The sequence below is a fragment of the Mastomys coucha genome, unplaced genomic scaffold, assembly GCF_008632895.1.
Source record: "Mastomys coucha isolate ucsf_1 unplaced genomic scaffold, UCSF_Mcou_1 pScaffold5, whole genome shotgun sequence".
Classification (NCBI taxonomy): Eukaryota; Metazoa; Chordata; class Mammalia; order Rodentia; family Muridae; genus Mastomys; species Mastomys coucha.
The window spans coordinates 17,494,479-17,512,283 of record NW_022196911.1 but is presented as its reverse complement, the minus strand read 5'-3'; the positions used below and the strand labels follow the sequence as shown (position 1 = coordinate 17,512,283).

The 17,805-nt window shown below is 36.7% G+C and overlaps 1 protein-coding gene across 1 annotated transcript in view; it reads left to right on the top strand.

The window, feature by feature from the left end:
* Positions 1-17,805, top strand: part of Lnpep (leucyl and cystinyl aminopeptidase) — a 97,712-nt gene that overhangs the window by 40,454 nt on the left and 39,453 nt on the right. The window contains exons 2-8 of the mRNA XM_031354419.1: positions 3,090-3,930; positions 8,410-8,548; positions 9,763-9,894; positions 12,223-12,343; positions 12,967-13,121; positions 15,682-15,795; positions 17,332-17,463. Coding sequence (XP_031210279.1) covers positions 3,090-3,930; positions 8,410-8,548; positions 9,763-9,894; positions 12,223-12,343; positions 12,967-13,121; positions 15,682-15,795; positions 17,332-17,463 — 1,634 coding nt within the window. The remainder of the gene's footprint in view (positions 1-3,089; positions 3,931-8,409; positions 8,549-9,762; positions 9,895-12,222; positions 12,344-12,966; positions 13,122-15,681; positions 15,796-17,331; positions 17,464-17,805) is intronic.

The window sequence follows — 17,805 nt, the reverse complement described above, 5'->3', positions numbered from 1 at the left end:
GACATTTCCCTGAATCGGAATCAGCGCCCTCAAGAATGTCTCAGATGAGACCCCAAAATGTAAAGATCGTTGCAGTGACTGCTTTGTCTCCTTCAAGTTTTATTTTTTCATTAAGTTCACGACTGACCTTCTGCCATTTCTTGGTGTGGATAACTGGCCCGTCAATCATAAACCAAGGACATGTCTCATCAATAAAGATAAAAAATCTTACCAAGTCCTTTTTCTTTACCCTTATGCCCCTCTCTCTGAGAGCTTGTTTTAAGTCCTTTATAAAGCAGACTTCTTTAGACATGGAATGGCCCATTCTTGAGATGTCTAAGACAGATGGCTTACCTAATGACTTGAGCAGCCGGGTGAGCAGTGTCAGTCACGAACCTGGATTCGATCGCGATCTTAATTGGTCCGGGAGGTGACCCGTGCCTCGAGCCTCACTTTGGGCGCCACCTGACCTGGCCTGCAGGTCACATTATTCGGGGGAACGAGGAGGGTCACAACCTGTGAATAAAGAATGGGCAAGAGAGACGACAGGACTCAAGGAAGCATTGCTTGTCAAGAGCCGTTTACTTAGTGCAGCCAACCATATTTAAGGCAAAAATCTTGGAGGGGAGGGGGAGAGGAAGGAGGGAGATGGAAGTTTACAAGATCTTCTGGGGTTGAGCTCCAGTGTGACAGGTGGGGAGCGGGTGGATGACAGGTGGAGAGGGGGTGGATTTCCGTGAATGTTCTTTTCCCAGGGCCAAGCCGGATCCTTGTGAGTCAGGCAGGATGTTAATCTCAGGGTTCACATCCTTGTGATTGTCAGGCAGGATGTTAATCTCTGGGTTCTCAATTAGCTGGGGCAGGATATTTATCTCAGGGCTCTCATGGTTCCCAACAATTTTGATTGGCATTTCCCTGATGACTAAGGAAGTTGAGTATTGAATGTCCTAATTTCTTTAGGTGCTTCTCAATAGCATATTTTTTTTAACCAATTTCATAATGGAGAAGTAGAAAATGGTTGGCCATCTTACTTCAGTTTCTTTTCTCCCAAAATCAGAAGTGCACAAAAGTACAAATGACAGTTAACTCTTAAAAGGAAATGAGTTTTCTTGATTAATGTTGTAGTGAGTTTAGTTACACAATAACAAGATGTGTACCCGATTGAATGAAGGAAGAGGAAATCATGACATGTAGGCTGAGGAACTAAGTAAAAAAGGCATGTTGGGGAGATATTTAACCTGACTTGTTCTCAGAGTAAAACAGTCTGCTATGGTCTGAGCACATCTTGGAATAGTGTGGTTGGTGCTTGTAGGATCCCATCGATGCTTCTGACATGCATGCAGGTCACTGGGTAATCTCCTGAAATTCATGCCTAGAAGGGAAGGAGACTGCTTTTGTAAGAAGATGCGATGTAATGGGATATCGTGGTCTTCATTCTGCACTTTGAGTAGCAATTGTAAACGTTACTTTAATATGAGTAGTACATTTATTTTGTGAGTTTGAGGCACCACTGTTTATTCTTTATTGGATACTATGTTTTTCTGTATATTAAGTAATGTCAGTTTTGTTCTATGGATAATGAAATAATGTTTTTAATTTCATTACCAGATACCAAATTGTTAAAAGCTCTTACCTTCCATTAAATTAAAATGAATCAGAAGATGCATTACATTGAGGAGAAGATTAAAATTTGAAAAATTGTTTTAGGTCTGGGTTGAAACAAAATACCTGTATAGCTTTAAAATTAAATTCATCAAGTCCTATTTGTTTTTTCATGCCTTAAATTTAATTTTGCCACTTTATAGAACTTTTGTGAAGATTAGAAATAACTGTAAAGTGTGTTGTGAGAACAAGTTAAAGATGATTTCAATTTCTTAAACACTTAAAAGTGTGATTTTTAATATAAAATATTGAATGTCCTAATTCTGAGTTATTGATAAATATGTAGTGATTCTTGACAAGTGTGTGTAGGGGTGTATAGCTTAGAAAGCCCCCACTACTTCCCTGCCTTAAGATATGCTGGCACTCGTGGTGCTTGTTCTGTTTTTAAAGATGGGAACTGTTGTACTTGTGAATGCTACAGGAGGGTGAAAAAGCAGGTGTTTGAACTGTAGTTGACCTGTTTCCTAAGTTTTTTTGTCTGTTACTGTTTCTTGCTTACCAAAATTTCATAAGTTACTTTCTGCTTTTAGTTTACTATGGGCCAGAAACTTCCTTCTCTTGGATGTATATTAATTTTTTTTAAACCGTGTGATTTTATAGTAGTTTCCTTAATACAGTCCTACCCAACATCCTACCCAACAAATAGCCCATTCTCTTGAGGAGCTACCTTTTAAGCCTAGAAGCAGGCAGGCCAGTTTGTGATTTGCCTGAGGGAGAATGGGACACAGGAAAGAGCCCCACAACCTGGTTTTGCAGTATTTGGCCAAGAACTAAAGGTGTGCAGACCCAGAAGTAAGACATTGAGTGTCATCCTTTCCTTTCGGCCCACTTATCTCCTAGCTGTTTAAGGGCAGACACAGTTAGAGATGGCCAAAGTAATATCTTCTAAAGTCAAGCCAGGGACCCAGGATGTTGGGTAGGACTGTATTAAGGAAAGTCCTATGAAATCACAGCTGTTTAAAAAAATTAACATACTTTCATTATTAAAAGAAAACAAACTCAAATAAAATATATTTTACATACTAAAATGATCTAGACCTCAAGCCTATATACATCTCAATAAGCTTCAATAGAGGTACAATCACCATTCTTTTTCACCATTGGATATACTTTTATGCACTCAGTGACCACCAACAGTGAGAAATAGAATTAGAACTAGAAAAACAACTAGCTTTATACCCTCTTAATAGTTTTTTATTTTGTTGTTGTTGGCTTTGGTTCATGATTGTAGTGTGCTTTTTTTAAATATAATACTTGGGTTTATAATGAATACCATAAAGCCTTTATTTAATTCAAATAGAATTAAAATGGAAATAAATCTTAGTTTTTTTTTTTTTTAAAAAAAACCCTCAAGTGATTAAAAATACACTAAATTTGGTGTTTTCAAAAAACATTGTATTATGAGCTCTTCTTTCCTTCTGTCTTATCTTTATGTCTTAATTTTGTAGATCGACTTCAGCTTCCAAGGAATATGATTGAAAACAGCATGTTTGAAGAAGAACCAGATGTGGTAGACTTAGCCAAAGAACCTTGTTTACATCCTCTGGAACCTGATGAAGTTGAATATGAGCCCCGAGGCTCTAGGCTACTGGTGCGCGGTCTTGGTGAGCATGAGATGGATGAGGATGAAGAGGATTATGAGTCATCTGCAAAGCTGCTGGGCATGTCCTTCATGAACAGAAGCTCAGGCCTTCGGAACAGTGCAACAGGCTACAGGCAGAGTCCAGATGGGACTTGTTCAGTACCCTCTGCCAGGACCTTAGTGATCTGTGTTTTTGTCATTGTGGTTGCTGTCTCAGTAATCATGGTGATTTATCTACTGCCTAGATGTACCTTTACCAAAGAAGGCTGCCACAAAACAAACCAGCCAGCAGAACTCATTCAGCCAATTGCTACAAATGGGAAAGTGTTTCCATGGGCTCAAATTAGGCTTCCCACTGCCATTATTCCTCAACGTTATGAACTTAGCTTACATCCAAACCTAACCTCAATGACATTCAGGGGTTCTGTGACAATTTCACTTCAGGCCCTTCAAGATACACAGGATATCATTCTCCATAGCACAGGACATAATATTTCAAGAGTGACATTTATGTCAGCAGTTTCAAGTCAAGAAAAACAAGTTGAAATCCTGGAATATCCATATCATGAACAAATCGCCGTTGTTGCCCCTGAAACTCTCCTAACAGGACACAATTATACCTTGAAGATAGAGTATTCAGCAAATATATCTAACTCTTATTATGGGTTCTATGGCATTACCTACACAGATAAAAGTAATGAGAAAAAGTATGTAAAACTCTGAAATGGTTCTTGTTCTGTGCTCTTCTGCATGTAACTTCTGCAATGCAAATAGGTCCCTTTGTCCATACCCTAGATATTTTAAATTCAGAGGTTTTAAATTTAGGAAGTTATATATGAAGTAGAATGGTAATATGGAAGAATATACTTCTTTTGAGCTTTTTATGTTTTGTGAGGTGAATATTAATTGTCATCCTTCCATGAAGCTGTAAGGAGTGAGGGGAATGGGCTAATCTGCTTGCAGGCAGGATTTAAGGAGGTACTTAGTGAGTTGGAGAAAGAGAGAATGAAATATGCACACATATCATTCTTAATGTCCTAATCTTTATTGGTTCAGTTTTGAAAATATCAATTTGAGTGTGGAATCTCTAAAAGTGTAGGAAAGAATCCATCTCCCACTACCACCCCAAAAAGAGAGAGAGAGAGAAACACAATATAAGAGTATTCCACAGCCTGTTTGGATCATATTTTGTTGTTTAATCTTCATAGTTGTATCATAAATGGGTTTCATGAAAGTACACATTACTATAGTAATGTTAGCTCTCCTCTGTGGACAAAGACCATTTATATGTGCTTTATGTTAGTAGAGCATTCTTACACAGTAGTTTCATAATATTCTATAGACCAGTTTAAGAATTATTAACATGAAAAATAAAAAAAGAAAAAAAAAAGAATTATTAACATGACCATTTGGCTAATATATATTAACATTGTTATGTTCAGTGTTTTAGAAATTTTTAAAAATTTTTCAATTCATTGAAAGAAAATATATTTTAAGAGTAATTTCACTAACTGAACATAAAAACAATATATTAGGTCTTTTCTCTCCACTAAGAGACGTATTTAATTAGCTATAGAATGGGCGTTTTCAGCCAGGCATGGAAGCACACGTCTCTAATCCCAGCACTCATGAGGCAGAGGCAGGCAGATCTCTATGAGTTTAAGTCCAACCTGGTCTCCAAGGTTCGTTCTGGGAGAGCCAGAACTGTTACACAGAGAAACCTGGGCTTGAAAAGCCAAAGAGGAGGGGAGAAGTTTTGGTTTTGATAAGCAATAGAAAAAATTATTCTTTTTCTTTCTCAGTCATCAAAAAACTAAGTGAATTGTTGAGTATAAAGTTGCAGCCCTGGGAATTAAGAATCATTAAAAGCTGTTACAATTTTCTTTTTTTACATCAAGTTTTACACTCATTCTTTGAATTTGAAACATATGGTTATATTTTACTAACCTCTGTTTACTACAAATGCCAGATAAATGACTGTTTTTCTTTACATATACTTTTTAAACAAATAGCATGCAGTCTGTATGTTTTAGTTCAATAATTGTCCAAAATTGAACACAAATCTGTGATTGAAATAGCAGTCTTGGGGTTTTTAGCTTTAGTTTTTGTGTTGTAATCTCTGTTATCCATAGGAAATACATTATTTAACACCCTATTTGCATTACACATGTTGTGTGTAGAATCATCCACATATATAGATAAATGATAGATAAACATACAGACAGACAGACAGACAGACCGACAGGCACACACACACACACATACACACACACACACCACTCATATTATGAAACAATGACTTAGAGTTCCAGGATCACCAGAGGCTACACAGAGAAACCCTGTCATGAAAAGACAAATAAATAGACAAACAAATAAAAAAAAAAAAAACAGTGACCTAATATTGCAAGCAGAACTCTAAGAAAAGACCCAGAGTTATCTCGTCTAACTTGATTATTTCCCTGAAATCTTTGGACCTAGTGCTACCCAATAGGAAAAAATACTGTGTAGTAGAATTCAGTGATTTCTTGTATAGTTGTGTAAATTCTTGGCATGAACTGGATTGAGTTATGTAAAAAAAAAAAATGTGGATCCTTGAAACTAAGAAATAGAGAAATTAAAATAGTATCTTAAACTGAAAGTTTAGAATGAATAGAACATAAGTTTATTTACTTGCCTCTTTAAGTGAAGTACCTACTTGATTGTCTATCTTGAGAGTAGATACCAGTTTAGATCATTCTTACCTTCAGCATGTCTGAAAACTATTAATCCTAAGCAATGTTTTATGTTTTTTTCAATCTTGCTCTATTTTGCTGGAAACTTTTATATTGGCCCCACTATAATTAGAATAAATAACTATACTGATAGAGTAATTAGGGGGATGCATTTCTTCTTCCGTGAAAGGCAGCTACTCTTACCATTGTACCACCAATGCTCTTGTTGCCTGGAAAATCACAATGTCTGTAAATGTCATGTGCTTTGAAGAGACACTGCTTGTGGTCAGGAAACTTTACCTACTTTCCACACTGCTGCCAACATGATCTATGCCTATTTTTATCTTTGCACTTGTTTCCACTAGTAGAGGTGCTCATGGTCACCTTTTGGTACAAACTGTGAAATGGTACAAACATTTCACAGTTCTTATTCCTAACATTTTGATGATCTTCATTATCTGGCCTTTGTTTTCTCTCATAGCCCTTATTCTTCTATCATGTTGAACTCACTATTCCTACAACCAAGCATAACAGTAGCCAGTATTTATTGAGAACTGAAGTACTAGAAACTGCTCAGAGCATCTTATGTTTCTTTAATCTTCTATCCGGTCAAACTCACTAAGAAATGCTAATATATTCATAATAGCCAAGGACAGAAGTGCATAAAGTAACAATAGTCTGCAGGCCTGGCAAGGAGCAGAGAGGGAACTCAAACCTCTCCACTGCATTGAACTATGTCCCTGGCTCATACTTCTTTTGTTTTGCACATTGTTTTTTGCCAGTGCTTAGGATTCTCTTACTCACCTCCCAGCTAATTCCTGTCCTGACTTCAGGACATAGATGCTTAGCAAGTGTCTCTGAAAGCCAACATAGTCACAAGGAAAGAATAGGTAACAAGTTTCAGAATAAAGGAGACATTGTATTTGTCTTCAAAATGTAGCCTTCTCATAGACTTGTGTGAGATAGTTGTTATATTGCTTGAACAATAACTTAAAGTTTTCTTGTTTGTTTGTTTTGACTTAGAATATTAGGATTTATAGTTAGGCATGATAGAATGCACTTGGAGGATCAAGGAGGTCAAGGTGTGTGTGTGTGTGTGTGTGTGTGTGTGTGTGTGTGTGTGTGTGTACATAGTATGAAGCCAATTTGGACTATTTAAGATTCAGTCTCAAACAAAGAGAACATTATGATATAATTTTTGTCCATAAATAGGCCTCTCTGATGTGAGTAATAGGGATATATTTAGAATTTATCCTATTCTGTTTACTAGGTGTAAATGTTGGCAGTGGATGAAAAAAGGAATGAACATTAGAAATAGTATGGTTATCAGATCAAGTTCACTATGCTTTTGGACCTATGTTTATCAGGAAAGACATAATGATTTTAGTTGTGGAGAGGGTTGTGGTTGCCTAGCAGTAGTATAGTAAGTATCACGTAGGGCCACCTAGGTAATATACCAATGGTTTGTTTGGTTTTATTGTAAAGTTTTCCTGGATTCTGACAAAACTCTGGGCTTGGTGCAGGAAACCTGTTTCAGCCATAATATATAACATATAAAACCGAGATAAAGGTCACAGACCTGACAGAGTCATGGGGTTAATAAATGTAGACTCCAAATTCAAAGCTCTCTTTTCTGCTTATCTTCTAAAATTGGAGTCTAGGACCGAGAAGCAGATGGTGCTGTGACCAAAGTGCCTGTGGATGGTATAGAAGCTTGTATGAGAGCGGGCTCTTGCCCTGTTACTTTGCTTGTGTAGTCTTCCACATGGAGATCCCTTTCTCCTGACTAAAAAATCTACCCTTAGCCCTTGCTTCTTTCTGTGCTCTTCACATACAGGACCTTTGTAAGTCTTCTAGTCTTAACTGCTGCTGTTGTGGTACAGAAGGGAAAGTCACTTCTGTTCACCTCTGAGGAGAGGAAAAAGGAAAGCAGAATACTATGAAAGAACAACCAGTTTTTCTAATTTCATGAAGGTATATCTTGTAGATTTGAGATTCAGTGTTGTGAACCGAGACGTTTACTGGCAACTAATGAGAATCCTGCCTGTGGACTTCTGCGTTTGTGAATCCCTCCACACTCAGCAGCTGCTCCAGTTTACAGACACGAACTGCCTTCTTTCCTTATCCTGCCATCTTTCTCAAGTGTACTCTTCAATTCTGTGCTCTATCAAGTGGACTTGACACTCGAGGACCCATTCAGACTGTGTACTAGTTTCTCTACGGGATCTTCACCTCCAGAAGAATTTGTTTCACACCTTTTGATCCCACTAATGTGCTTCCACTGTTAGGGATAGAATCTGAAGCCTGCAAGAAGATTCTGCCCCCCTCTGGACCTCTGCCCCGCCCCCCTAGTTAACAATGGGTCTTTTAAAGGCTGGATTGTAATGTATTTTTCTTCATAGCCCTAGTACTTGGTAGGATGCTCTGTCTAGTAGGCACTCTTAACCCTTGAACTGAATTTGCATTTATTTTTAGGTACTTTGCAGCAACTCAGTTTGAACCTCTGGCAGCAAGATCTGCTTTTCCTTGTTTTGATGAACCAGCATTTAAAGCCACATTTATCATCAGGATCACAAGGAATGAGCACCATACTGCGTTATCAAATATGCCTAAGGTACTGGGACATGAAGGTGAAATATTCGGATAGATCTCTTATCTCTGAGAACAGTTGGATCCCTTTTTACTGTTGGTAGGAATATTTAGAAACATATGTGCATATATTCTTTCTGAAATAGTTAAATAAAAATGGAAAGAAAACTACTTTGTCAGTCTGGGGAATACTTGAGGAAGAAAAAGACCCTGCAGGACTTAGAATGCATGGGTAACAGGTGTGAATTGTCTTCCTGCTCCACAGGTAGCACAAATGCTAACACTATGAACTAGAATAAGCCTAGTAAATTACTTGAGACATAGTGAATTTGCTTTTGTATGCATTGTTGAGACTATGGAATTATGATCACTCTTAGTGTTTTGGCTAATGAAACTTTGGATTGTTGTCGTGTAGAAATGGACAAGAACAGGAGCCTCTTTCTTGTTAGTTGCATAGGCGGTAGTAGGGGTAACACCAAGCAGAGGAGTTTATGCTGAACAGAACTTGGGTTCTTTTCGTGTCTGCCTAAACGGCTTTGTGCAGCCTGTGTGGTAACTTCCTAGAACCTGTATGGCTAGGGATAAGGAGTAGCTACAGGCAGCAGGCAATACAGTCTACCCCCATAGACATCAGACAGCATGAGCTTTCATTGTCATAGCTGACTCATCACCTTAATCCATCTCTTAAAGAGGTGGGCACCTACTTCTACAGTAACCCAAAGCAAAACCTGATTCATGGTTGGGAAATTTTATGAGTTCTTGGCATTTCTTCACCTTCAGTCTGTTACAGAGTTCTCTAGTGACTTAATGCTTTTGATTCCACTAAGTTTTCCTGGGGGTCCCCCATGAAGCACTAGATCATGTCAGAGGATGCTTTATCTACAGTTCCTTCTTGAAGTCAGTGATCCTCAGGTTATGGAGGTAGGGAGTAGGGAAGGATTTGAGTTTTGCTACAATTAAACAGACAGAACAATTGCTACAGGTAACACATTTTAAAGGTTCTCATTATACTCTGTGTCCTCTTGATCGAGAGAAGAAACTGAAACTATTCTCTAGAAATTTGTGTTGAAAGATTAAAATATATAATTATTACTTACGTAAATTTTTAGTTTTTCAATATATTTGTCATTGATTCCTTTAATTACAGAACTGTCATTTTCCTTTTTTTTTTTTTTTTTTTTTTTTTTTTTTTTTTTTTTTTTTTTTTTTTTTTTTTTTTTTTTTTCTTTTTGGCTATAGAAGTCATCGGTCCCTGCAGAAGAAGGACTTATTCAAGATGAGTTTTCTGAAAGTGTGAAAATGAGCACATACCTGGTTGCTTTCATTGTAGGGGAGATGAGGAACCTGAGTCAGGATGTAAATGGAACTCTGGTATGTTGGTGCTCTAATTGTCTGACAGCCTGTGTATAGGGGTGCTGGTGGTTCTTGGTGGTTGCCTTACGAATACAAGCTTTTAGATCAGATTCTAACATTTTATACCAGAAATACCACTGTCACTTAACTCATATTTACTACTCTTCATTTGATACCTGAAAGTCAGTAGTTTTCAGGTCTCCTATTTTGTGTGAATTATAGTAAGACAACATATTATACTGACATTTCTAGAACTGTACTGTAGAATATGATGGTCAGAAACCTAAAGGAAGCCAGGACAGGAACTCCAACAGGGCAAGATCCTGGAAACAAGAGCTGATGCAGAAGTCTTGGAGGGGTGCTGCTTACTGGTTTACTTCTATGACTTTAGTCAACCTGCTTTCTTATAAAACCTATGACCACCAGCCCAGGAATAGCACCGCTTACCATGGGCTGGGTCCTCCCCCATCAATCACTAATTAAGAAAATGCCTTACAGCTGAATCTTATGATAAGCATTTTCTCAATGGTGGTTCCCTCCTCTCTGTTAACCCTAAATTGTGTCAAATTGACATAAAACTAGCCAGGACATATCCCAAGTGTCTTTCAAGCATCCTGGTACACTTTGCACATTTGATTTCATTTCCTACTAGTGCGTCTAATCAGTCATTAGGAAGAAATTCAACACTTTCTTTATGTTAGGCACTTATGCATTGTGTAGTGTGTCCAGTTAACCTGTTTTGGAAGGCCAGTGTGTCCTTTAGATCCTACAGGCTCTACTGCTGCTTTTCATTGCAGGTGATAAAGTTTGAACCTGCTTTTTTTGGCTCGTATTTGTCTTTATTACTTTAAGGCACAAACAGGTTAAACCTACCAAATCCTCTATTCTTCAGTCGTATTTGCCATGAGTAACCAGGGACCTTCATAACTGCAGCTATAAAATCTCTTAAAGCGTTCTTGCAATAGATGGCAGGAGGGCGTTTAAGCTGTAACTGTCAAGGCCTAGACGGCAGGAGGGCGTTTAAGCTGTAACTGTCAAGGCCTAGTTGCCAGTGGGCTTTCATTTGACTGTTACTAGGATATTTTTTTGTTTGTTTTTCTTTTCGTTTTTTTCTTTATTTTTTTTTAAATTAAGTTTCAACCCACAGCCTTAAACCTGCTAACCACCTCCTGTACCACAGAGCTGCACCCCAAATCCCTATACAGTAGTAATTAGTGCTCTCTTACCCAACCCAAAATATTGTTTAAGGCATTCCGCCCCTGGTATGCATGGTAGTGAAGTCCTGTAATCCCACCTACTCAGGATGCCGAGGCGGGAGGACCACAGGTTCAAGACATGCCTGAGCATGAGTTCAAGACTGAGCCTGAAGAACTTAAGACCCTGTATCCAAATAAAAAGTAAAAAGAGGCCTGGGGAAATAGCTCCCTGGTGGAGTGCTGGCCTCATATGTGTGGAGCCGTAGTTTAAATCTCAGAGACCATAAAATAGCAAAAGACATTTCTGCTGAGACACATTGTTCTCTCTGTTTATTTTCCACTGTTTTATTATTTATTAGAATAAGGTTGATGCAAATATAATGAGCAGATGATAAATATGTATTAAGAAGTTAAAAGCACATGTTCTTTTAAGGAAAAGAAAAAATAGAGAGGAAGAAAAACTTCTATACCCTTCCTCCTAATTGTATGCCCGAATTGAGAATAATTGTATCCCTTGGTCAAATTTCAGTTTCTTTTATAATCATATCATATCACTTAAACTATGCACTTACCTTCCAAATAGAGAAAGCACAGGTATTTAAGTAACACCTGTAATTTTGTGATTTCCTTCTCAGTGTGTAGTCTGAAATGAATGGGCAAGGTGAGACCTGAATCATAGTGAGGGTGTCTCATGATGTGGTTGATATTTATATTACATGATCCATCAAAGCAAGCCAACAAATGAAGTTAATATTTATTTATGAGTATATATTTAGTGCTTAGTGGATAATAGGCACAATAACAGATACCAAAAGGATTAATACCTTAGTTTTGTGCTGCATATAACTCATCTTCACAATTCATAAGTAAGAGCCCTGGTCGGTTACAGGACTGTAAGAATGTATCCTTGCATTAGGGTCAGTGCTTATAATTTGCTCTCAGGTGTGCCATAGTACTTTAATTGAGATATTGTGGAAAGCTTTAAAAAATTTTAAGCACTAAGTAATTCTTTTGTGTGAGTATGGATATAAATAACTTGTCTGTGTGACTGGAAGAATTGTTAGGATTTGCTGGTCCGGACAGGGCTCAGCTTAGTGGCATGTCATTTTCATCTGACCTGCCTTTACACTATGATTATGTTTCTCTTTAGGTTTCTGTGTATGCTGTACCAGAAAAAGTTGGTCAAGTTCACCATGCCTTGGACACAACTGTAAAGCTCCTTGAGTTTTATGAAAATTATTTTGAAATTCAGTACCCACTTAAGAAATTGGGTAAGAATTAAGTAGTTCCTTTGATTTTTATTGCAATTTATAACAGAGATTTGCTTCATAAACAATTTTTTTAGAAAAGGCCTTTGCCAAATATTTTTAAAAGAAAACCAAGAATTTTTTAATGCTGTAAAAATTTTATTTGTAAACTATTATTTACAATCTATACATCTGAACTTAGTCTTAAAATTACTTAGATAACTTAAGTTTATGGGGTTGTAGAAATTTACTTAAGGCTCCATCTGAAGTTTGATAAATTCTAACTTCCAAGAAATTTCTGATTTAGATGATAAAAGTACATACTGCGAGCCCATGACAGGGAGAAGATTTAAATTTTATTGTTGTGACACTGGTTCTGAAGAACATAATGGGGCTCTGACTGGGCTTTGTCTTGCTCACTCTAATCTGATTTATTGTGAAGGAGATGGGCTGGTTTTGTCCTTGTTAGGGGACAGTGGAATCGTGGATTAGGTCTTTTCAGTTGATATCCAGGTGCAGAGCATTTAGACCTAGGCAAAGGAAGATTCAGCATGTTAAGGATCATGAAAGACCTTTTACTGTGCAGAGTCTTGACTTAGGGAGTTCTTTAGATGAGAAGTTGATCTCTTCTGTCTTGCCATGTCCAGATCTGGTGGCCATTCCTGACTTTGAAGCAGGAGCAATGGAAAACTGGGGCCTGCTCACATTCCGAGAAGAGACTCTTCTGTATGACAACGCCACTTGTTCAGTAGCAGATAGAAAACTGGTCACTAAGATCATTGCTCACGAACTGGCACATCAGGTATCACCAGCTAGGACCATTATATCTCACTTCCTAGAGCTTTTTAGTAAATACCTGTATGTTAGTAAGCATATTACTAGTCTGTGGTCTTAGTATTGCTATTATATAAAATGACAAAGGGAAGGATTTCACCTTTAAATCATTTCACGTCCATTGTCTCATCTCATAAACATCCTAAGGTGGTGGATAATCCCATTTTACAGGTAGACAAATTTTGACTTTACGAAATGATTTGTTCAAACTCACAGAGTTGTGATACCATTAAGCCTCGAAGAGTAACTGTATATTCAGATTATCTTTTTTATTGTCCCAGTGCTGGGACCAAGCCCAGGACTTTGTGTTTGCTAGACAGTGCTATATCACTGAGCTAAATTCTCCAACCTTGGAAAATCAGTTTTTTTCTTAATAGTACATATCGGTGTCATGTCTAACAACTACTGGCTTCTCAGTGAAACCTTGTAGGATAGAATTTTCCCTCATTTACACTGTCTCCCTTACTAAGCAGAACCTTCTTATTGTGTAGCCAAATTTCTCCTATCTCAACTCAACTGTTGAGTACCATTTCATATGTGTGGGTTATCATATCCACCTTTCTACTAATAGTTCTTGGATCACAGTTGTCAGGACCAATTTTCTTTTTCTTTTTCCTGTTCTAACTTAGTTTCTATTAATGTGGAAGAAGGAGCTTTCCCAGTGTAGAGTGAAGGAATTCTTTGTATAAGATGGAAAAATGAAAAAAAAGTGTGTGTGAACTCCCCCTTTTCCAATACAGTATCTCTGTTGAGCTCTTGATATGAGATGCTTTTCAGTGGTTCCGGAATCTGTGAACAAGCAGTATGTGAAGACTGGAAAGTGCTGTGACCAGTTAACTTTGACTCTGTGACAAAGAAATTCTTGGCAAACTGATATATCAAGATATATACATATATACTTACTGCTATAAATGAGCTGAAAGAAAAGTGATATTTTTTGAGATTTCTTCTAACTTTGTAGAATATGTTTTTTACTTTATCTTCTGTTTAGGGCCTATAGCTTATCTTCCTGTTAAACAGATTTTTAAGATACTATCTTTGAAAAATAAATGATTGCAACTCTCAAATGTAATTTTTAATAATCTTATTTTTTGCTACTGTTGTAAAATAAGCCCCTCTTTTTAAGACCACTTTTTATTGCAGATGTGTGTGTGTATGTGTGTGTTTCTGTCTGTGTTCTTTCTATGTGAGTATGCATACATGTGTGTGTGTGTGTGTGTCTGACTATGTGAGTGCATGAACATGTGGGTGCTCATTCAGACAGAGGAGTGCATCAGGTGTCCTCTTCTAGCACTCTCCTCCTGTCCTGAGGGAGGGTCTCTTTCTCAACCTAGAACTCATATCTTAGCGAGATTGGGAGCCCACAGACCCCAGTGATTTGCCTATTTATATGTCTGTAAAACTAGGATTGCAGACAGTTTGTGGAGAATTACATGGGTGGCTTGTTACGTGGGTGCTGAGGTCCAAAATTGGGTCCTCAGGATTGCAGGGCAAGTGCTAACGGCTGAGCCAAAAGTATTTCCAACATATGTTATTTAGGAAGGTCTCTTACCTTTTTCCTTGTTTTTACTACCATATATAAGAAACCATTAAAATATTTCTCTGACTTCCTTTGTGTATGGGGTGTGTGTGTATGTGTGTGTGTGTGTGTGTGCCCATGCATGTGCATACACACACACATGCCAGGTTTCTATAGGAATGTTACTTAAATTTTGGTCAGAACATGTGTTTTGAACTCAGGTAATGGAAGAAAAGCATGAAATCCAGACCCTCTGACAATAGGAAAATCTTTACTTGTCATAGATGATTTTATATATATATAAAATGAAAAAATAAAATTATTAACTTGATATTACATCAGATAATTTCATTATCCAAGTAGCTTAAAATTTTTATTACCAGGGCTGGTGAGATGGCTTAGTAGGTAAAAGTACTGACTGCTCTTCCAAAGTTCCTGAGTTCGGATCCCAACAACCACATGGTGGCTCACAACCACCTGTAATGAGATCGGATGACCTCCTCCGGTGCGTCTGAAGACAGCTACAGTAAATTACTCCAGAGCGGGCAGGGCCAGAGCGAGCGGGGCTGGCAGAGGTCCTGAGTTCAATAGCAGCCACACACATGATAGCTCATGGCCATCTGTACAGCTACAGTATACTCATACACATAAAATAAATTAAATATTTAAAAAAATTTAAAAAAATTTATTACCTATATAACATGATGTATATAGCATATGTTAAAACTTGTACTTAAATAAATATCATTTTTCATGCTTTTTTCCTCATTCACTTAAGGTAAAATGTTGAAGTTCTTATTTTACTTCTATAATCAGTTTATACAGCTTTCAAAATCCTTTATTTTTTGGGATAGTTTGTATAATTTTTATAAGACTTTAATTACTATGGGTATGTTTTGCTTTAAAATATTTTAATTTGATTATCTTCAATTAGCCTGATAGTGCTTTCAGTTAAGAAATTCCTGCAAATATCCTTGTCCTGCTGGTTACTAGTTCGTCTCTCTTACAGTGGTTTGGTAATCTGGTTACAATGCAGTGGTGGAATGACCTGTGGTTAAATGAAGGCTTTGCCACTTTCATGGAGTATTTCTCTGTGGAAAAAATATTCAAAGAGCTCAACAGTGTAAGTACTGTGTTTCTTTGTCCTATGAGGAGGGGATGGTCACATTATAAGTTAGTATTTACCATATATTTTCTACACATTTGAGAGAATGGAAAAAAGTGTTTAAAAGCTATAATAAAATCAATAATTCTGGAGACTTGACAATGAAACCCACTCTTGCATATTGGTGTATTTCATTAAACATTAAAATGATTAGTTTTTACTTTAGGATGACTATTTTAGCTATTTCATTTTATTTAATAAGATATGGTCCTTTTGTTTGGAGGAGTTTAGATAAAGTTGGAAAATAACTTAAAAAATACTTGTATAAAAAGAAATGAAATGAAGACTGACTCTTCAATACTGCTTTTTATATTGTCACTGAGTACATTCTTTCAACAGTTCTTAAATAATATATAAGTTGCTTAACTAAAGAAACAAGGGTTGGAGATATGGCTAAGCAGTTAAGAGCACTAGCTGCTCTTCCAGAGATCCTGAGATCAATTCTAAGCACATGGCTCACAACCATCTATAATGGGATCTGACATCCTCTTCTAATGTCTCTGAAGACAGCAACAGTGTACTCATATACATAAAATAAATAAATCTTTTTAAAAACAAATAAATTACTATTGCTGTGTACAAACCACATTTGTTTAAAAGACTTGAATACCATTCTGTTATAGAGAGGCACTGTGCTGTGAGTGTGTCATTAGAGTTTAGAGATATTTCCTGTACTCAAGGATTTTCAGATATAATAGGTCATAATTTGATAGGTATTGCTGAAATAATTCAAGTACTATTGGGTGGCTGAAGGGAAGCACAAAACATGAGCCCCTCAAGCTATAGAACAGTCTCCCTCATAATAACCCTAAAATTCTGTGACTTGCTCTTAGACTCCTACATTACATTTTTTAGGTACTTACAAGAAGTACTCGTGAGAGTTTCCAGTTTGACATTTCAGTATGTAGGGCTTGATTACAACTGCAAGTAATTTTTTAGTTGAGATACTAAAGAAGTAGTTTAAATAATGTGTGCTCCTTAATTAAGCAGTGAAATATAGAGTTTCACCACTTGGGGGTGCTCAGAACACTTTAAATTCTAATATACATTCTAGGGACACTCTCTTGGTTGAGCTCTCAATGTTTTCAGAATAAGAATTGTATTTTATTTTAAGTAACCTTAACTAAGAATTGTATATTGTTTTAATAAAAAAATGGAGGTAAGGACCACGTTTCTGCCCTAAGTTTCAATTTCTGTTTTAAAAATCTACTTTAACCTATGTTGAATATTTATCTTCAATATTCAGATTTGGAATTTACAGATTCTCAATTTTACAGTTATGCTCATTCTTCAGAAATGCTGCTTCTCACATCCCTCAGTTCTAAATGCAGTTTTAAGCATAAGGAAATGCATACAGCTTACCTTCATTTGTTTATATGCTGCAGTTTAGTCAGCTCAAGTGTTTTTCATTCTGTAACAACTTGTTTAATTCGAATAAATGCTGTGAGTGCCTTTATATTTGTCATGACTTCATACTGCTTTATTTTTTGCTAGTATGAAGACTTCTTAGATGCTCGATTTAAAACCATGAGGAAAGATTCCTTGAATTCGTCTCATCCAATATCATCATCTGTTCAGTCTTCAGAACAAATTGAAGAAATGTTTGACTCTCTTTCCTATTTTAAGGTATCACTGTGCACAAAGAAATGTACTTTTACTAGAATTCAAACTTATTTTGTAGGTCAGCAAACACTGTGATTCATGTTAAAGACTGAATAAGTGTTGCCTTTGGGTATCCTATTGAAGTTTTAACTGTTTAAATTTTAAACATGTAAATCTGTTTAAACTTTGGTCTTAATTTTTATGTTTCTGTCTCCCTCTTACTCAGTGTGACTAGTATTCAGGCAGTGAAGCAGATCCTGTAAGAATTCATCTTTTAAAGTTTTAGTTTTCTTTTTTTTTCTTTTTTTTATTTTTATTTTTTTATTTTAGATATTTTCTTTATTTACATGCGAATTTCTCCATTCC